The sequence below is a fragment of the Vicugna pacos genome, chromosome 17, assembly GCF_048564905.1.
Source record: "Vicugna pacos chromosome 17, VicPac4, whole genome shotgun sequence".
NCBI classification, from domain to species: Eukaryota; Metazoa; Chordata; class Mammalia; order Artiodactyla; family Camelidae; genus Vicugna; species Vicugna pacos.
Window position 1 is genome coordinate 54,451,121 of NC_133003.1, and position 22,060 is coordinate 54,473,180.

The 22,060-nt window shown below is 49.7% G+C and overlaps 1 protein-coding gene across 1 annotated transcript in view; it reads right to left on the reverse strand.

Moving 5' to 3' along the window:
• Window positions 1-22,060, reverse strand: part of KBTBD12 (kelch repeat and BTB domain containing 12) — a 47,485-nt gene that overhangs the window by 6,998 nt on the left and 18,427 nt on the right. Inside the window, exon 5 of the mRNA XM_072941996.1 lies at window positions 7,163-7,360. Within this exon, the coding sequence (XP_072798097.1) occupies window positions 7,163-7,360 (198 nt within the window). The remainder of the gene's footprint in view (window positions 1-7,162; window positions 7,361-22,060) is intronic.

Genomic DNA, 22,060 nt, shown 5'->3' on the forward strand with positions numbered 1-22,060 from the left:
AGCCACCTCTGCGTCCTCCACGAGCCCTCCTGGGCACTGCAGCCTCATTCGCCTGGTCGCCGGTCGGGTCAGCACGGATGCTGGCCAGCGGGGGAGCCAGCAGGGGAAGAGCTCTGCCTTTTCTCTCTGACAGCAACTTGATGGAGATATCATCCACAGACCACAAGCTTCATCCTTTAGAAGGGAATCAGTCAGTGGTTTTCAGTATATTCACAGGATTGTGTAACCGTCAGCACCATCTAGTTTTAGAACGTTTTCGTTCTCCAGAAAGAAACCCTGTCCCCCCGGGCGGTCACTTCTTGTTGAGGCTGACCCAGCCCCTGACCACCCCTGTCTCCATGCGTTTGCCTTTTCTGGACACTCTGTGCCACTGGAATCGAACGGGGTCTTTTGTGATCGCCGTCTTTCACTCAGCATCCCGTTTTCAGGGTTTGTTCATGTTGTGCTGCGGCCAGGACCTCGTTCCTTTTTATTGCCAAGGAATTTTCCATTGTGTGCATGGACCTTATTTCGTTTATCCACTCATTAGTTGAGAGACACTTCGGTGGCTTCTACTTTTTGGCTGTTGCAAATACTGCTGCTGTGAACACTTGTGTACAAGTGTTTGTGCACAAATATCCTCGGTCCTGTTGCGCACATGCTTAGGAGGGGAACTGCTGGACTGTGTGGTGACTCTGTGCTTGTCCTTTCGAGGAACCTCCAGACTGCGGTCCCCAGCAGCTGCGCCATTTCACATCCCCACCAGCCTGCAGCTTGTCAGCACTGCCTTCGCCTGTTTCTCTGTATGACGGTCGTCCTGCTGGGTGTGAAGTGCTGTCTCCCTTCGGTTCTGATCTGCGTTTCCCTCATGCCTGATGATGTGAGCACCTGGCCATTTGTTTACATTCATTGGAGAAAGACCTATTCGGGTCCTTTGTCAGTTTTTTTTAATGGGTTGTCTTTATTATCAAGATGTGAGAGTTCTTAATACCTTCTAGATACAGGTTTCTTACTCGATACGTGATTTGCAAATATTTTCTCCCACCCTGTGGGTTGCATTTGCACTTTTTGATGGTGCCCTTTGAAGCACAAAAGTTAAAATGCGATGTTCAATTTATTTTCTCTTATTTGTTTATGCTTCAAGTTTAAGAAGTCATTACCTAATTCAGGATCACAGAGGTTTATGCCTATGTTTTCTTCTAAAAGTTTTATAGTTTTAGCTCTTGTGTTTAGAGTTTTTTTAATAATCCATTTTGAGTTCATTTTTGTACATCTGTGGGGTCCAAACTTCATTTGCATGTGGATATCCAATTATTCCTGCACCACTTGTTGAAAAAGGGATCCTTTCCCACTGAACTGTGTTGGTACTCTTGTTGAAAATCAATTGACCCCACAAATGAGGGATTATTTCTGGCCTCTCAAGTCCGTTCCACCGGTGCCCGTGTCTGATCCCGTGCCCCTGCCGCACAGTCCTGCTTATCACAGCTGTGAAGCAAGTTTTGAAATTAGGACGTGCGAGTCGCCTAACTTTGTTCTTTAACAAGATTCTTTTGGGTATTTGGGGTCTCCTGCGTTTGCATACAGATTTTAGGATCGGCTTGTCAATTTTTGTGTGCAATGTTTTACCATTTATTTAGGTTTTCAACTTCCTTAATGATGTGCAATAGTCATTGTACATCTCCTGCACTTTTTTGATCAAATTTATTCCTAAGTGTTTCATTATTTTTGATACGACTATAATTGGAATTATTTCCTTAACCTTATTTTTGGCTTATTCATTGCGAGTGCATAGAAGCGCAGTTGATTTTTGCACATTGACCCTGTGTCCTGCAGCTTTGCTGAACTCATCTATTTGCCCTAGTAGCTTTTTCGGTGGGTTCCTTAGGATGTTCCAAATAAAAGATCGTGTCATACGCAGTTACTTCTTCCTTTCCAGCTGGATGCCTTTTCTTTCTTTTTCTTTCCGGGCTGCCCTGGGCAGACCCTCCAGTCCACTGCTGAGCAGCAATGGAGAGAGTGGGCACCCTCGTCTTGTTCCTGATCTTGGGGGAAGCGCTCAGCCTTCCACCACGAAGGGTGCTGTCAGCTGTGGGCTTCCACAGATGCCCCGTATCAGGGTCGGTAAGTTCCCTTCTGTCCGCAGCTTTTTGGGTGTTTATGTCATGGAAGGTTGTTGGATTTCATCGCATCCTTTTTCTGCGTGTACCGAGTTGATCTGCTGTTTTGTCCTTTGTTCTACGAGTGTGGTGTATTGTACTGGTTAACGTTTGTACGGTGAACCCACTTTGTACTCCTGGGATGAATCCTGCTTGGTTAGAGTGCATGGTTCTTTTTGTATGTTGCTAGACTCAGTTTGCTAGCATTTTACTGGGAATTTTTGCATCCACATTCATAAAGGATGTTGGCCTGTAGTTCTCTTGCGATGTCTTTGTCCAGTTTTGGTATCAGGGAGATACCGGCCTCATGGAATGAGTTGGGAAGTGTTTCCTCCTCTTCTGTATTTGGTAAGTTTGTGAAGCGTTGGTGCTACGAGCTTGGACCTTCTTGAGACTTCGAGTTGGCCCCCTCCCTCTGTGTGGGAGGAGGAGAGTGGAGGTGCTGATTCTGTGTTTTCCGCGGTGAGTCCCAGGACTCTGTCAAGAACTGGGAAGAGCCTGAGGCCTCACAGGTGAGCTCGCTGCAGTTTCGCAGACACTGGTGGACAACACGAAACTCCCGGGTCTCAGACAAAGGGCAGCGTCACTCACAGCAGCAGAAGCAGCCAGTGACGGGCACTTTGAAGACTGTTGAGGGCCAGGGCCCACGGGGCGACACGCAGGGGGCCAGGTGAGCCCTGCCCTGTCCCACCAGCGGGCTGCATCACAAGGGAGGAACCGAGAGCCTGGGGAACCCGAGGCTTTCCTGCCCGGCCTCGGAGGGAGACTCTGTGTTACCTCCCGGGGCTGCCTGCTGCACAGACGTGCTTACAGAGAGAGTCCAGAACAAAGACCTCGGTGTCTCTGCTCACAAGACGAGCAGAAAGGCACGGGACCCGCGGAGAAGTCTCTCCCCACGGCTGAGCGGCCTGCTGATGTCCCCTCGCCGCCGCCTTGCCGTGCCTGTTACACATCCCCGGTTCACGTGCTTTCGGTTGCTCGTGTTTCATCAGTTACACAAGCACGTGACCTAAAGCGTCAACCGGCTCTACCAGGCTTATTCCTTAGAAGCACCGCCTCCTACCTGACTCCCCGCTCGTTGGCTGCTGCCCTCGCACCTCTGGCCGATTCTGCTGGCTCTGAGCGCTAGTCTCTATAAACAGCACTTCTCCTGCTCCGGCCACCTCTTGATTTCTCAGAGGAAGGCACTGAGTCGTGACCTCCACCGTGGAAAGCGTGGCTGTAGCTTTCTCCCACGTGCCCAGCGTGTCCGCCCCATTCCCGTGCGGTTCAGGCCCCGTGTTCCACACTCACACGATCAGACGCGATCGTCACAAACGCTGCTCACGGAGGACGGTGCGGCGCACGGTCCCTTCCCGCACGGCTGCTTGTTTCCTCTCAAGCTGCTTTGTTTCCGTTAGTTTCCATTGCTCTTCTCCAGTGTGTAAGCGTCTACATCTCTGAAGACGTTCAGACTTGATCAGGTTTCTCCTCGGGAAGTCCTCTCCCCCACACCCTTCAACCAGCTCCCTCCTGTCGTCCTGGGGTCTCCCCTCACTGTCCTTCTGGGGGTTTCGTTCCTGCCCTGCGTCTAATCCTGCTCCTGGATCCCCCGTCTACTCTCACTTGCGCCAGATGTTCATCTTTGGTGAAGCAAAACCCAGTCAGAGGGGACACAGGAGCGCCGTTCTGTGAGAAGCCGTGCGTCTGAAGGTTGCTGTCGTCTCAGCTGGAAGCGCAGCAGGTACAGAAGTTTACGCAGAAAATGACTTTCCCGAGGAGTTTGGTTCTCCAGGCTCCCAGTGTCATGCGCCAGAGGTGGGGTTCTGCTCCGACTGCTGACGCTTCCCAGGGACGGCTCCCCTCTCTGGGCGCTCAGGGATCTCTGCTCCGTCCCGTGGGCTGTGACACGGGCACTGGCGTCACCCACCGTGCTGGGCACGCGCTGCGTCCTTTCAGCTGGGGCTCCAGTTCTGGGGGCGTCTCTCCGTTCACCTCATGGGCGCTTCGTCCCCCTGCCCTTTCCTCTGTCTTTCTGCAGGAACTCTTGAGTCTCTTCTCTCATTTTCCGCCAACTGTTTTTGCTCTGCTTTCTGAGTTTCTTCCACTCTATGCTCCAGATTTTCTACTGTACGTTTAATTTCTGCTCTCATATCTTTAACTTCCGAGAACCCTTTAGAGTATCCTTGTCCCATGCTGAGATGCGCACCTTCCCCTGCTCACCGAGGACACTCTGGCACAGCCTCCGTTCCTCCAGGTGCCGGCCTGCCTTTACTGTTTTCTTCTCTTTCACACGCTACCTCCAAGGCCTGGGGAGCCTCGACCGTTGCCGTGGGTGCTCTGCCTGTGAGCTTCTCCCCAGGGAGATCGGCTTTGCCTATTTTGGGGCTGGTCAGATCCCCAAGAAGAGCCTGCCCGTCTGGTGCGTGGAGGGTGTGGTGAACCGCGCCTGGGCCCAGGCAGAAAGAAAGCCAGTCATCTCAACAGTCAACGTGCAACCTTCCTCTTAAGCTCCCGTTTTCATTGCTGGACCCGGACCTCACCCCGCCCTCCAGCTGGCTCTCCCTGGGGTGCAGGAGGGAGGGGCAGGAGATCGGGGTCGCTTGGCTGTCCCCGCGTTCCCAGTGTCGCCTCCGCCCCTCCCCCAGGCCAGCCGTGGTCCACTCCCGGGACCGCCCGGGCTCCGTGGTCGCCTTTCCCCGTCCCGCTGCCGGGCCAGGGCTGCGCAGGCCGGCCCGGGCAGTCGCTCCGCCGCCCGCTCTCCTGCTCCCAGCGTCCTCCTCTTCTCCCTGTCTGGCGGCGTTTGTCCCGCTTCCCGTCACTGTAGTGGGGCGCGCGGAGAGGACAGGGCTCTTCCACCTACTATTCTAACCGAAGTCAAGTGACTGTTTTTGTTACATGTTTTTGTATCTGTCTTTCCTAGCAGATGTTGAACATCTCAAGACTGTATCCCAAGCTCCTGTAAACAGTATGTTTCAACACATTTTTACTGAATTAACCAAATGCATTCAAAGAGATGAATTTCCTGGCTGTGGTTTTCTGAATAAACAAGTGGGACTTGCAGGTTTGTGCCACACGGCGGGGGAAGCTCGGTGCCTGATGTCGGGCCTGACGCTGAGATCTCTGGTTCCTCGTGGGTGTGCTGTTACACAGCTGTTCTGCTATTCATGAAACCCCGGTGACCACTCACTCAGCCAATCCCAGACAGTCTGCCGTCTTACAAGCAGGTAATTAAGGTGGGCTTCCAGGTGACCCAGCGTCCCTCTGGCTGAAAGCACTGTCAGCCCGTCACAGCACCGGGAGAAGAGGCTGCTCACAGCTTGAGTTCAGACGTGCTTGAGAAATGGGGGACGCCAGTTGTCTAACTCAGCATCACAAAGGAAGGGAGGATAAAGAAACAAGGCGAGAAGGATGTCTTCTGGATCCTTAGACACTAACCACCACCCACTGCTCGGAGGTCCTGAGGCCACCTCTGTACTCTCCACACTTCTCTTCTGGTCAAGAGAAAGCCAGGAGCCAGAGGATGGAGAGGAGGGCGGAGACCCCGCTGGAGGGGCGCCTGCTGGGCGAGTGGGTCCAGCCCGGGCTCTCCCTCCTGCCTGCCCAGCCCTCCTCACACACAGGGCTCCAGCAGCGGGCGGCGGGTTAGATAGGTTACTGCCTTTACACAGCACGCGATGTTTCACATAAAAGATGTTAACACCATCAAAAACCATTTGGAAAATTCTTTGAAGGACAAAGAAGGAAAAAGTAAAGCTTTTTGCTATGGGGACTGGGCATATAACAGCAGTGGTCAACGAAGGCCCCACGCACCCCGCTGTCCGGCTGCAATGATGAGCAGCGTCTTACCGATGTTGTGAAACCATCCTTGCCCACTCGTGTTTTAAAAAATATTTGCTGGAGTAGATTAAAACAATTTCAGACAGCTTGTTGTTGTCATCTCTAAACAGTCTCTAATGGTCAACATGTTTTATCTTTTCTCTCCCTTTTATGTAAAACAAGTGGCGCTGTCATTGTGACCTAGCAAAATGAACAGCCCCTTTACGTCACCTGATGCTCCAGGCCTAATGCAGGTTTCCCGGGCTGTCTGAAAACCCCTTTCTACAGAGGGCTCGTTTGAATCGACAGCCAGGTGAGGCCCGCTGATGCTGCTGGGCTCGTGTGTCCCCTGAGTCTCTTTTAAGGCGTAATGAGGACTTTGTTCTTTAACTTACATGTAATTGTGTGCTGTAAAAACGAAGGCAGGCTTGTCGCGGGCTTGGCTCTGCGGCGGCGGCGGCGGCGCCATTTTAATCTGGCACACTTCCAAAACGTTCCGTGCCCTCGGTGTGTGTCTTTCACGGACACGTGCTGGCCCCGTGCTTCTGTTAGTGCACTTAGAGCTGAGCAGGTGGTCATTGCTAATCAGCTGCATTCTGCCTTATCTACTGGCGCAACTAATCTGACTGTGGAGACAGTTGCTTACTAGGTTTGTGCATATTTTAAAACCTCCCTGTTACATTAAAACATTGTAAATCCAGGCTGTAGATTGCAGTGATGGCAATGCTTGGATATAGGGGAACTTAGTTTGGCAATAAATATATGGATTAGGCATTATTTTAGAAATGCTTTCCAGCGACTGATTTCCAGTGGCAGTGGTGGAGGATGAGTAAGAGTTTCCCGAGGGCAGGATTTCCAGGAGGACCGGTAAAGGCAGAGACAAGGCCCTCCGCTTCTGGCTATCCCCCTGCGCCCGCCTGCTCTTCATGTGCTCACATCTCTCCTTCAGTCCGCTGGCTGACACCGGCCTTCCCGCCCCATCTCCCCTCGCACCGTGTGGAGCTGATGTTTATTGAGCGTCTGCTACGTGCCAAACCCAGTAACGCTAGATCTCACAGGAGCCTTACAACCCCTTTGGAGCTGTGAAGACCCAAGGGCAGGGGTCGGTGAGTTGCTCAAGGTCACTGAGCTCTGAAAGCCTGGCCTCCGCCAGGCTCACCCTGCTCTCAGGGCCATTGGTGAGCGGGTCAGTTAAAGGAGGTCACAGAACACGAATCCTCTGCCTGTACCTGCTCCGTGGAATCCCCCACACACGTACAGCTTCCCGTCCACGGCGCCGGCACTGGTAGAATTGGTTCGAAGTGAGAGCAGGGGGCTTGGCATAGGCGGGCCCTCTCTCCAGAAGTCCCCGTCGGGGTTGTAGATCTCCACCACGTCCAGGCACTTGCGAACCTGGCCCTTGTCTCGACCTACGCAGCCGATCCCACCTGCAGAGAAAGACGCACAGAATGAGCCATGGCGGGGTCTGCATGCAGCTGGTAAAGAGAAAGAGAACGTGGTGACAGGGCCCTTAAAAGAGATACAGATCACACTCAGAAGGCCAGAGACCGTAACGAGTAACAGAAACAGCATTTCCAGGATGATGACTTCAAGTACAGCCCTCCATGGGTTTTGTGACTGCGTGAGAACTTCCAATTCACTGCAGGAAGAAGCCAGTCTGGAGGTGAGCTTTTTTGTCCCACAATGAAAGGTCTTAAGCATCAGGGCTCTCTTTCCTGTCCTGGGACTGAGCTCAACTCCCTGGAAGGGGACACAGTACTGTCATCGGTGACCTCATTCCAAGCAGACCCGATCTGATGGCCAAGCAGAGAGGCAGGAGCGTGCTGGCCTCAGGCTCGGCCCTGCACTGGGGCGCTGGATGGGGCCCTGGCTCTTGTTTACCGGGGTGTCCGCGCCAGAACCGAGACTGCTCTGACCTCATCGCGTTTACCCAGCGTGCCACTTAGAGGTGAATCACACAGTGCCTCGTGGCACGTCACCTCCTTTCACGTGGTTTAACCCGCTGCCATCACTGCCGGCCGGTACTTCCACCATCCCAGGGTTTTCAGTCTCGGTACTGCCTCCCCGGGCCTCGCGCAGTGCCTGACACGTGCGCGTCAGGAGGGAGTGAACGAGAAATTCAACTTCCCTAGGCTTTCTCTGTCCAGATGGGGGTCTTGTAAGCTCACTGAGGCCAAGTCCACTTTTTACACGTCTTACATTGCACAGTGCCTGACACACGGCTCTCGACGGCTCCGAGAAGGTGGACGGGAACAGCTCATTTTCACCGTGGTTGGGACCCGGCCAGGCGTAAGAGGCGATGGAAGGGGATGCTGCAGGAAGCCTTTTCTTCCTCTTTGTGGATGGAGCCTGGCCTGCTTCCTGTCTCAGCATGCATCCAGGGGTGGAGGCTGTAAACGCAGGAAGCTCTTAGCTGCATTCTCTCTTATCAGACTGGATAAATAATTTAGCCCATGACAGCGCCAAGTCTGAGCTGCGGCGTTTCCAAGGAGGGGCAGTGCTGGCCTCAGCTAACTGCACAGCTCTCTGCACAGCTCTGCGGTGCGCGGGCCCGCTTCGCGCGTGGCACTGGGGAGCTAGGGGTTCTGAGGCCAACAAAAAGTGGAGTTTCCTGTTTGTGGGCAGGACGGCCTTCCAGAAGGGGATTTATCTGCATCAGGTAAGGACAAGACGACTTCGTTACCTGCTGTGCAAGTCCCGGGAGAGATACTGCGAGGCTGGTCGCAGCCACTTTAGAAGGCCGCTAAGTGAGAGCAGACAGTAAGCGCGAGCCGTTTGGAGCCAGGCGGGGCACAGCGAGCAGCCCACATCCTGAGTGTGATGTGGAAGTTCACGTCAAAGCCTGTCACAAAAGCCCCCCGACGCAGCGCACTTAAAGAACGAGCATTATTCTCCCGGTTGTGGGAGTGATGAGACTGCTTGTCATGTCTGCTTCCCTGTTAACTGAGGGCATTTAATCACAGAGTTCAGCCCTTACACTACAAAACCGCCTTTCAGATGCGTGCCCTGTCTGCCTGGCTGGCAGACCGTCCACATGTGCTCTCGAGGGCAACATGGGCTCCCCGGGGCTCGGCTCTGCTTCTGACCGTTCACGCCTGGGCGCTCTCTCCGGCCCACCTGGGCGCAGCCCTGCCATCAGGCACACTTTCAGCGCCACTCTATTAACAGCGACTTAGTGAGCTTAGACTGAAGGTGGAAGCTGATTGGATAAATAATCAAATAAAAGCACGGTCTCTGTTAACAAGTCAGCACCAGCAGGACGAGAGGCCGCTTTGATGGGAGAGGCCCTGGGGCAGGAGCGGCACACCTTCAGAGTCTCAGTGAGGCACCACGCACCATATTTACACGCGATCGGGACCTCCGAGCTGGACCTCTGTGTTCAGAAACAGGCGACTAGAAGTTACCTGTGCAAGTCACCCAGATGGACCTCAAATGAAAATACATGCCTTGCTTTTTTGGTTGGTGGGGGGGTAGTTTTAGAAGAGGACGCCTCTCCTCTTTTATGTCTACCAAGATGAGGACCCGCTCTCCTTGTCTTTGGCTGTCACAGTCCTTCCCTTCTGCGGGGCGTGGGAGGACGCGTCCCCCCACACACAGCCTGGAGGGCAGCTGGCTGAGGGCAGGGGGCGTGGTCCTTCTCTGCCACCCCCCAAGGACGCGCCGCACGGTGCCTAGAATACGGCGGGGCTGGGTCCTGAGGTCCCTGTGCCTTCGGGCTCCCTTCAGGGTGCAGGCCAAAAGTAGGGGGGGCGGTTCTGGAGCAGCTCCGACAAGCCCGCATTGCTTGCATCGCTCAACAACCTTTAGTAAATACATTCACTATTGCTTGTTCCCGTGGCCATGGGAAAAGCATGGCAGCTTTTGGAAATAGACCCTGTGTCACCACTTCCTCGATGGCCCACTTTGGTCAATGTAATTTCTCTGTCTCAATTCTCTCATCTGTAAGTTTTGGATAATAATTCCAATTTCATAAATTGTTGCAGATAAATTATTAGGTGACTGCGTAAAGGAGGAGGAGGGTGAGGAGGCTCTGACGTCTGCTGTGTCCTGTCCCCAAGTCCCACGATGGGAACCTCCTTGTACTCCTCCTCCTCTGCTCCACGGAAACAACATGGGCAGCACGGGGTGGGTGCTGGGTGATGTCCTGGTGGGCCGTGTGAGTAAAGCCGTGTCTCCTGAGCTGGCCGTTACGTTTGCTTACTGTCAGTTTAGTCCTTTGCTCTGCGATTGGAGGATTACTGACTGCAGGCTCGAGTGTCTCTGAGGTTGGATAGAGACAGCCAGAGGCCAAAGGGCTGAGAAGTGAGTGGAGCCTCCCTCCGCCTTCGAGGGGAGCAAGGATCCCCTACACGCTGAACCAGAGGAGGAGGAGCTGTCGGGCGGGTGACGGCAGAAAAGATAGAAAAGGATTTGCACCCCCACCCCCACTGGCAGCTGGGTTGGGGGGCTTTCTGACTCAGGCGTGGAACAGCCGGTGTGATGCTCGCAACTCCTTCCCGACCGGTCGCCGGCTCCCGGGTCTCCCCCTGCGCTCGGGCGGGGCTCCGGATGTGGAGCCTGAAGCCGGGGAAACGTGAACCTACTTCTTGTCTGTTCCTAGTCTAACCGGAGCTCTGTCTGGAGTGTTTCCAGAAAAACGTCCTTCGGGCAGGGTGGGAAACAGGCTCCCCGCCTGTTACAAAGTGCCGGGTAGTTCAAGGCCGGGCTGCGTGCTGGGCTCCCAGAACGGGGCTGGCGGGGCCCAGGCCCTTCACTTGCCAGCCTCCCCTGCCTTTGCCAGTCTGTTTTCTCCAGGCTAAGACAACAATCGTCTGTCCCCGTTTTGTTTGCTCCTCCAAACAGATTACTGGAAAATGAAATAAAAGAGCTGGAAGGGAAGGCCGAACTCCGTTTGTCAGAGCTGGACTTTGCTTGATCTCGGAGGGAAAATCGTGTGTTTGGAATGTCTTACAATTTCCCAGTGGAAACGCAGACAGCTGAATAGAAAGTCCTGGCACTGAGCCTTGGGTGTCAAAAAAGCATCAGTTACAGACTTGCTGTCCCACCGGCAGCTGGTCCCGAGTCACCCCGGGCCTCCTTTCCCTACTCAGCGTTGGGCCTCACCTGTCACTTCTTTCAAGCAACGGGCCGTCCTTTCCTCCTTCCTCCCCTGTCCCTCCCTCCCAGCCTGTCCCGCGGGTGCCGGCAGGTCCAGAGCCCAGGCCCACAAGTGGGGGCACGGGGAGAGCCTGGGACAGCGGGTGGAAGCAAGCTCGGCCCATGGCTGCAGCCTGGACGAGCGTTGTCACTCTGTCCTCCCTGACGCGGCCCCTCTACGTCTCGTCCTCGGGCCCTGCTCGGATGTCTCGGGTCTGCCCAAACCCTGACGACCTGCCTCCTTCCTTGCCCCGCCCAGCCACGACAGCCCCCGGCCGTGGGGTTTGTCGCTGGGCCTCTGCCCGGCTGGCCTCCCCTCAACTGGGCAAACTCCCGCTCCTCTGTCAAGGCTCCGCCCCGTCGCCCCTCGAGAAAGCCTCGCGTGCCGGCCCGTGGCCGTGCCCTCCCTCGGCTCCCTTGCTCTCGCGCTGTCCCCTGAACGGAAACCAGGAGCCCGGTGGGCGCGCTGCTCCTGTTCGCCTTTACGTGCCGCCCGCGGGCCAGGCTGGAAGCCGCCGGGGGGCAGAGCAGTGTCCGACGCACATGCGCGTGCCCCGCGCTCCCCGCCCGGCGCGGGCGGCCCAGACAGAGTGGAGCAGCTCCTCACCCTCGGCCTGGGTATCCTGCTCCCTCTTACGCTCTTCCGTCAGAGGGAAGAGCGGTGACTAGATCTCCAGACGGGGCCCTGAGTCCAAAGAGCTGCAAACGCGCTTCCTGCCAGACCATAAGCATCCTCTTCTAAGGACGGACGCCGCAGGGAGGTCGTGTGGGCTCCCGCTCCCCCAGGCCCACTGCCCAGACAGCCACTAACGCCCTGGAGGTCGCGCCGGACCTACCCTGACAGGACACAGGCCACGCCTGAGGTGGCCCGACAAAGGACCATTAATCAGATCTGTTCCGCAGCTCGAAAATGTAGACACGCGAGATCTAAGTCCTTGCAGGCAAAGTGTGCGTCGTCCTGTTCCCCGAGGTGCCAGGCACAGTGCCTTTCCTCCAGGGAGGCTTGACAATGTCTGTTGAACAACTACGATAGAAAAATAAGTCTGGCGTATTTATCTTGTGTGTAAGTAAAATAATTTACAGGAAGTGACCATTTGTGGTCATTTCCACATTAACCCAAGAGCTGGTAAAGGAAAGGAGTCATTTAAAAAAAGATCACATATGTGAATCAGGATAAACTAACTGAAGATAATATATTTTACTCAAAATGACAGGATTTTTGAATAATTGATATTTTCCTCTTCAAAGCATCAAACATTTTCCACTTCAACTCTTTCTGATGTTTTAAAACACATGCTACATTATTCCCGGTGTCAGTGAGCTGAAGAGGTGGTTCTGCAGCGGTTCCTGCGGACTCCGGAGCGGCAGCACGTGTGTCTTCACGGCACGCTGCAGACACAGACCGCCCGGGACGTGCCTGAGGTTTGTTCCGTTGAACAAGTTCCTGCTGTTGGTGTGGCTTTTAGCAATTTACCTCTTTTCATAAAAGCAAAGCACAGAGTGCGTCGTTGCTCAGTGCGTCGGCTGTGTAACCTTGTGCGTTTCTGGAACGTAAACAGCAAGTCAGAGGCCCAGGCAGCTCCTCCTAACACATGTCTCACCTGCTCGCAACAAAACTGTCATCTCTGTCCACTCGGCCTTTCACACTGTAGTCGCTTCTGAACTTTCTCTGATTTCAGCATCAAAGCTACTTGAAACTCCTGGTTAATTTTAAGCACTCTGTAAGCGTACTTCGGATGTCCATTCACGTTCGTATCAGATGTTGGGAAGAACAAGGTTAAGATTTCTTTTGGCCGTAAGACGGCGACTGGGAAATCAAAGGCAAACATGACACCATTATAATACAGCATTGTAAGTATACATCCGATAGAGTGCAATTTCTCACTAAGTGTCGTGATGAAATGTGGAACTGCCAACTCTGTGAATTTGCAGGATGTCAATGATAAAAATTAAGACTAAGTTGTGACTTGGGAGCCACAGGCAAACTTTGGTCTCTTAGAAGACTTATTCCTGGGTTCCCCATCGAGGGGGCCAGATAATCGAGCTTAAAATCCCGCATTCCATGCCCTGACAGCAGAAACACGCTGAGCCATTGGCAGTAGTTCAAAGCCACTTCAGCTGCTGAATCTGCATCCAAGTCAGAATAAAGGAGACAGGAGGCCACCCCGTGTGACCTCTGGCCACTGTGAAAGCACACTTGGTCCCTTGTTCCGCATGACCTCCACAAGTGTGAACCTACGCCCCGGACGCTCGTGGAGTGAGGTCAGAACGTGCCTGACCACCTGCTCTGATGACCCGTGGACGCCAGTGCTCTGACCAGTGACCGCCCTGTCGTCCTGGAGCACACGTGCTGTCCAGGGACACCCTGCCTCATCCATCACATCCCAGCCCAGCGTGTGTGCCTGTGCCGAGCATTTCGAGCATATGAAGCCTCCGTTAGCACCATCTCACCTCTTCTTTCCTCCCAGTACCTGCCTTCCTCCAAGTGCAGCCCTGTGGTGATTCACACCCCAGCTGCCTGGTGCTCCCCAAAAGTCAGATTCCGGGGTCCCAGGTCACACCTGCCAGCTCAGAATTTGCCGAGGATGAGGGCCAGGAATCGGCCATTTTAGTGAACAACCTGGGTAACTTGAGAAACACTTACATTTAAAAAACTGCTTAGAATTTTATCAAAAGGAAAAGGCAGAGTCTTAGCCACAGTGAAACTTGGTCCTCTTACGTTGTAAAATAGTTCACCTCTACGGTGATCTCTGCGGTGCGCTTACTGCGGTAACTGGAACCTTCCGCGTGACCCCCTTCGTCACCCTCAGTGGCCCTCGGCCCGCTGAGCGGGCACAGGGGGTCTGCTGGGGGAGCGACACCCGACTGCTGGGAGGTCCCTCCTTTAAACAGTTCTCCCAGCACCTGTAACTGGTGAGGTTTGAGGCTTTTTGCCTGATGGAAGACAGGATAGAAAAAGTTCAGTAAACTGAGGGCTGTGAGCCTCTATCACACAGGGAGGCCCTGGGCTGGCCTGTAGGAGGGACACAGCCGTGAATGAGGCGGGGTCTCTGCCCTCGCCAGTGTGGGAAGTGGGAGGGCAACGGGCAGGGCGGAGCAGCAGGCGGGGAGACGGTGCCTGAGGCCGAGCCAGGCCGGCAGTGGGAGGCGGTCACAGCAGAGGGGAGGGGGAGGTGCTCCGGGTGACCCTGAGGCTGGAGTGGAGGCGCGGTGGGGAGGGAAGGGGCCTGGAGGGTGAAGCTGCAGAGGCCCGGGGCAGTCAGTGAAAGGTCTCAGCGTTTCCACAAATAAACTCTGGTGCTCACTTCAGTGTTTGACTTCGCCTGACCCATCGAGCTAAAGTGACTGAATTCAGTTTGACTTTTTAAAAACACTTGATGGGGATGCAAAGTGTATTTATGACTGCACATTGTCATTTCAGAAGCAAGCATAATATATTCAAAAGCATAACTAATACTGTGAGATCTAAAATGCTTGTTAGTTTGTCTCACAAAACTTTTTTCAATCAGAACCCCTGGTGTCCTATTTAAATCAGGTTTTATAACAGAGCATCACCAAGAAGTCACAATAAGGTTTTAATGAGGTGAAGCCCAGAAGGGTCTATGTTTCTCAAAACTTTACCTTTAAGACTCTGCATGTAATTCGTTTTCTACTTCATTATTTGTAAAAGGAGGATTGAAAGCCTTGAGGACAAGGAGTTAACATTTTCTCATAGCAATAGGATATATTAACCTAAAATTTTTGGACTGCCTTTTTAAAGAACAACTTTTTAGAACATTAGAATGTATTCTGGATTAAAGTAGCTTAACTGTGTCTTGGAGTGAGCTCTCGTGGTACAAATGACAAAAGATTTTTCTTAAAAAATGAAGCATCTTATAACGCATGGCCTTAAGCAGCGCCTTTCCATTCTGTCTCCCCCTGAGGGTTTCACAGGGTTCTGGTGTTAAGACACAGACCCTCTCTCCTGCTCTTCCCGAGAACAGGCTGCCTCAGAAAGCCCTCAGAGAAAAGTCAAAATGGAAATCAGTCTGTTTCAAACACCTCGGTTTTTAATAAGGATATCATTTACTCATAAGGCTCATAGAGACTAGTTAAATTATTTTAGGTTTTCCAGGAATTCTCCCACAGAAGAGCCAGTCATAGAGTGGTGAAGCTGGTAAAATACCGATGTAACTGCATGAACAACGGAGTCACTAAGCAAACTGTCCAAGCATATCCTTGTCTGTATTTTTACGTGAAGAAGGAAATTCATAGACTTCCAGGAAAAACCATCCGACATCTGACTAATAACACCCTTGCTAGTTTGCCATAAATCCAGTATCATACAGAGACAGGTTACACTCATGTTACCAATAGTGACATAATGCAAAAAAGAGAAAAATGTCCTCGCACTGAGACAAGGGAATGGAAACCTTCCTGAGATGTAATAGTGGCGTTTTACCGTGAGCCCTTAGAGACAGTCGACCTGCAGCTCCATCACATCTCTGATGTGGCCCCTAGGTTCTTCTTCCCCACGTGGGAGCCAGGCTCTGGGGGGCCGGAGGCCGGTCCAGGACTGGGACCAGCTGTTCTGTCAGTCTGCTGGTTAGACCAGGCAAGTCTGCCTCTCCAGTACCCTCCAGGGCTGCGTCCACCAACAAAGGGTCTGGAGGGGTAAGACCAACACTGGTGGTGTCAAATCCTGAGGCCAGAATACCACCCACAGATGCCTTCACCTCATGGGAGCCTCAAAAACTTGTCCCCAACCTTGGCTGATGTAGAAAATAATGAACCAACCAGTTAAAATTCCTTTGCGCAAGTAGTTGTGGAAATTAGCGCAGGCTTGGATGTTCTACTGCTGACCGAGTGGAGCCTGCGCCGCCGCTGACGCCTCCGTCTGCGCCTGGGTTAACCCCGCGGGTCAGGCAGAGCAGCCGCCGTCCACGCAAGAAGAAAAGCCAGGCTGACTCTCAAGGAGACCAGCACTCAGGCAGCTGCTGAGGCTTTTCTCACGGTCGGACCTGGAGGCGCCTAGACCGTGCCTGGGAGAGCCCTTCGGCCCCACCCGTGGCGCGGCAGCACACCTGTGCACTGCGCAGCTCGACTGTCCGGAGCCTTAAATCCGCGTGGCCGCTGTCCTAGCAAGTGTTCCAACAAATGGCAAAAGCAGGATGAACTCCTGTGGGTCAACACGCAAACTGAACATCGGGCCCACGGATAAAATCCTGTCTTCAAGAAGACCCGACACCCGTGGAGGGCATCTGGACCGCCCTGGTGGCCTCTCCTACTGCTCTGGCCGGTCGAAGGCCGGAAGGGGAGAGCGAGGGTCTGTAAAAGGCCCACACGCCTGGAAGAAGACGCTTTGTACTACAGCCATGGTCACAAGCCAACCAGAGCTGGTTTCCAGCCTGATCAACCAGCTGATTCACTAACCCGCTTCAGTGAACAGGCCCTGGAACAGTCCGTCAGACGGGGCTCCCCCTGAAGAGCGGCAGGCAGCCCTTCTGCTGACTCCTCTGCCCTGCAGCGAACGCCAGCCTCACTTCTATGGCTGACAACACACCTCCCACTTTGTAACAGCACTAGCCCCAGACAGACTCCTGCCCACAGTCCTGCATACTGTCAGCCCGCTTGGCCCAGTGAAAAGGTCTCTGACCAGCTAACCATTCCTGCATTTAACTGAGAAACAGGCTGCATCACGATTCACTTGTGAAGTGAGATATTGAAACATTAAAGTAACTCAGCCGAATATTTCTCTGCCATGTTTGCACTTACATTGTTCCCGGTGCCAAGTGTATCTTTCTCCCTTTTCTTCATTTGACTAATTCCTGCCTTTGCAGTGAGTGAGCCGACATCCACTGTGCTCCCACAGGCATGCACTTAACACACGCACAGTTATCTGTCTATAGCTCGTCCTGGGTTGTGAGCATCTCCTGGGCACAGCGTGTGTGTCTCGTGTCTGGGCCCTCAGCGTCCAGCCCGGGGTCTGACACGTCACAGGCCCAGCGGTATTTGCTGAACCAAATTACAGTGTGATGAGGCGCTACCATCTCTCCAGTGGAAGTTGTCAGTCTGTCGGAAACCAGTGTTACTCAACTGAATTTCATCTGTTACTTGAAAAGCCTTACTTTCCACTGCGTTATTTCTCCCTTCAGTTCTGAGAACTTTCCTCATTTCCACTCATTCCTGGTAACTGCTTCCGCTCACGTCTCGTGATGTTTCTTCTCCCCGTTAGCCCAGGCTCCTGCTACCCGCTCCTTCCCCACTTCCTCCAATAGAATAATTCTGACTTTCTATATCACGTTTTCTCTTCTCAATGTGTTTTCCCCACCCCTTTACATCATTCTTGGATCAATAGCATACTTTGTAATTTTAATTTTTTAAAATAGTATTTCATTGCCATAGAAAAACTTAACATGAGATCTACCCTCTTGACAAAATTTTAAGTGCACGATACAGCGTTGTTCCTTTTTTTGCTATGGTGTAAGGTAGTGGGTGAAACTAACTGGTTTACATAGAAATATCTAATTGTCTTGGCACATTTGTTGAAAAGTTCATCTTTCCCCACTGAACTTCCTCGACACCATTGTCAAAGATCAACTGAGTAAAAATGTGAACATTTATTTCTGAACTCTAACTTCTGTTCCATCGATATACATGCTTGTCCTTAGGCCAGTACCACCATACCTCGATTTCTGCAGCTCTGGGTTTTTAAAATGGGCTAAATAAGTCCTCAAACTTCCTTCTTCTTCAAAATTGTTTTGACTATTCTAGGTTCGCAGCATTTACACTTAGTTCTAGGACCAGCTTGTCAACTTTAGAAACAGTACTGGGATGGTATAAGGGTTGTGTTGAATCTATAGGTCGATTTGGGGAAGATTGGTGTCTTAACAATACTGAGTCTTCAAATCCATAAGCAGGGAATACATCTCTATTTGTATCATCTTTGATTCTCTTGGGAGTCTTTTGTAGTTTTCTGTGCATGACTCTCACACTTTTGGGGCTGAATTTGTTCATACACATCTTATTCATTTTGATCTTACTAGGAATGGATTATTTCCTTTTTCCTTTTTTTTTTTTTTTTTTTTTGCTGACTAGATCACCAGTTTATTATAAAGGGATACAACTCAGGAACAGGGCAAGGTTTAGGGGAGGGGCACCATAGGTTCTGTGCCTCCCTGGCAGCACCTCCCTCCCAGCAGCTCCCTGGGTTTGCCAACCGGGACGCTCTCCAGACCCCTCCGATCAGGGGTTTTCTGCCTTTACGCAGGCATGAGTGATCAAATCATCAGTCTCTGGTGATTAACCAACCTCCAGCTCCTCTCCCTTCCTGGGGGTCAGGGGGTGGAGCTGGAAATTCCAAACCTCCCCTGGCACCCAGCGCCCTTCCTTAGGGGCTTTCCAAAAATCACCTCTTTAACATAAACTCAGGTGTGGTGGAAAGGGGCTTGTTACTAAAATAACAAAAGTTGCTTCTTTCACCTTCTTTTTCGCACATTTAAGTTTACATCTGAGTACCCTTTAGTTCCTTTTTCTTTTTTTTAAATTGAAGTATAGTCACTTTACAACGTTGTGCTAATTTCTGGTATACAGCATAGTGATTCAGTCATATATGTTTGTATACATATTTCTTTTCATACTCTTTTCCATTATAGATTATTACAAGATACTGAATATAGTTCCTTGTGCTCTACAGTAGGACCTTGCAGTTTATCTGTCTTACATCTAGTAGTGCATATCTGCTAATCCCAACCTGCCAATTTATCCCTCCCCATCCCCTTTCCCCCTGGTTAACCATAAGTTTGTTTTCTATGTCTCTGAGTCCATCTCTGTTTTGTAAATAAGTTAATTCGAGTCATTTTAAAAGATTCTATATATATTAAGTGATATCATATGGTATTTTTCTTTCTTTTTCTGGCTTACTTCACTTAGAATGATGATCTCCAGGTCCATCCATGTTGCTGCAAATGGCATTATTTTACTCTTTTTTGTGGCTGAGTAGTATTCCATTGTATATATATACCACAGCTTATTTATCCAGTCATCTGTCGATGGACATTTAGGTTGCTTCCATGTCTTGGCTGTTGTAAATAGTGCTGTATGAACACTGGGGTGGGATTGCTGGATCATAGGGTAAGTCTATTTTCAGTTTTTTAAAGTATCTCCATACTATTTTCCATAATGGCTACACCAAACTACATTCCCACCAACAGTGTAGGAACGTTCCCTGTTCTCCACACCGTCTCCAGCATTTATTGTTTGTGGACTTTTGAATGATACCATTCTGACTGGTGTGAGGTGATTCCTCATTGAGTTTTGATTTGCTTTTCTCTAATAATTAGCAATACTGAGCATTTGGGGAATGAATTATTTTCTCAGTTTTATTTTTGGAATGTTTATTGCTAGCACATAGAAATACAATTAATTTTTATATACTGATTTTGTATCCTATGACTTTGTCTAAAATTAGTTATTAGCTCTAGTCTCTTCCTTTCTTTCCTTTCTTTTCTTTCTTTTCTTTTTCCTTCTTTTCTTTGTTTCTTTCTTTCTCTTTCTCTTCTTTCCATCCTCCCTTCCTCTTCCCCTCCCCCTCCCCCCTCTTTCTTTCTTGTAGCTTCCTTAGGATTTTCTACACATAGGATTACATGATTTGTGAATACATACTATTAAATTCTTTCTTTCCAGTCTGTATGGCTTAGTTTCTTTTTATCGCCTTGTTGCACTGGCTAGAACCTCTGTTTCAATGTTAACAGGAGTAGCAAGAACAGACATCTGTCTGTTGTTCCTGCTCTTAGGAAGAAAGATTTGTCTTTCATCACTAAGTATCATGTTAGCTGCGGGCTTTTCATAGATACCTTTTAACAAGTTGAGGAAGTTCCCTTCTATTCCTAATTCATTGAGAATTTTTATCATAAATTGGGGTTGGGTTTTGTCAAATGCTTTTTGTACATCTATGAAGTGATCATTTGGTTTTTGTTCTTTATTAATATGTGTATTATATTAATTGAGTTTTTGATATTAAACCAACCTTGCATTCCTGCATTCCTGGGATAAAGGAATTTGGTCATGGTATATATTAATGTTTGATGTTGCTGGATTCAGTCTGTTTATTGTTTCTTAAGGATTTTTTGGATGGTATATAGTCATTTTTATGTTGTTAGACTTGGTTTGGTCACTGTTTCTTAAGAATTTTTGAATATATATGGTCATGAGGGATAGTGATCTGTAGTTTTCATTCAGTTCAAAATATTTTATTTCCTTTGTGATTTTTTTTGACCCAAAGGTTATCTAGAAGAGTGTTGTTTAATTTCCGTATATTTGAGGATTGCCTAAAAATTTGTTCCTGTTATTGACTTATAATTTAATCCTGTTGTAGTAAAAAAAATGCTTTGAATAACTTCTATTTTTAAAATTTATGGAGACTTGTTTAATGGCCTAGCAAATGATTTAACCTGGAGAATGTTCTATATGCATCTGAAAAGCTTGTGTATTTTACTGTTGTTTATATGTGTATACTATAAATATCAGGTGGGTAAAGTTGGTTAATAATGCTATTCAAGATTTCTATAACTGCTGATTTTCAGTCTGGTTATTTTATCGATTATTGATAGTGGGATAGAGATGTCCAGTGGTGGTCATCTATCTCTCATTCAGTTTTTGCCTAATGTATTTTAGGTCTCTGTTGTTGGGTGTGATACATTTATAAGTGATTTATGTTCCTGCTGTATTGACCATTTTATTATTATAAAATTTCTCTTTGTAGTAGTAGTTCTTGTCTTAAAGTCTGTTTTGTCTGATATAGCACCTTCAGTTCTCTTAGAGTCACTATTTACATGGTATATCACTTTCTATAAAATTTTAAAACTTTCAACCTATCTGTGTACCTGAATATAAAGTGTGTCTCTTACAAACAGCATATACTTGGTCCTACTTTCTCATCCAGTCTGAAAAATCTCAGCCTTTTGATAGAAATGTTGGTCTATTCCCTTTTAATATAATTTTTGATATGGTTGGATTTACATCTGTGTCTTGCTATTTGTTTCCATTCCATATCTTCTTTGTTTCTCTGTTCCTCCTTTGCTGACTTCTGTGTTTAACATTTTCAAGTGTACCATTTTAATTCTTTTGATTTTCAAACTATTTAAAATTTTTTCTTAGTAGTTTCTCTAGAAATTCCAGTATGAATGGTACTTTATCACAATCTACTTCAGGTGAATACTGGCTAATTTCATTAAATTACAGCACATTTGTTCCCTCATAATCTCAATTTCCTCCCCTCTACTTTCTCATATCGTTATATATACTGTATCTACATGTGTAATAAACCCAACAATATAGTTCCATAATTATTCATTTATATGCTCTTGTATCCCTTAAGAAATTAAGAGAAGAAAAAAGAAAAACATACGGCATTTTATATTTTCCTACATTTAGCATTTTCAGTGCTCTTCTTTCTCTTCATTTCTTCCTGTGGATTCAAGTTGCCTGATATTTCCTTTTTAGATGGAGGATTTTTCGTATTTCTTTAGTATTTCCTTAGTATTTCTTGTAAGTCTGCTAGTCACAATTATCCCAGTCTTTATCAGGAAATGTCTTTGTTTCAAAGGACAGTTTTGCTGAACACGGAATCTTGGCTGAGTTTCTTCCTGCAGCACTTTTTGCCCCACTGTTTCTGTGGGTCACCAGCTGAGTGTATAGTTGCTCGCTTCTGTATGATGATATTTTTTTCTTGCTGCTTTTAAGAATTTTCTTTCTTTCAGCAGTTTGTCCGTGATGTGCTTGGGTGAGGATCTCTGTGAATTTATCTTACTTGGGGTTTGATGAGCTTCTTGGATTTGTAGACTAATGTTTTTCTGTCAAGTGTGAGAGTTCTTCACCATTATTTATTTGAAAAGAAACTCCTGGCCCTTTCCCTCTTCTCCTTCCAGGATTCCCATTATGCCTGTATTTGTCGGCTTGCTGTTACTCCAGTGTCCCTGAGGCTCTGCTCCTTTCCTTCAGTTCTCTCCCTC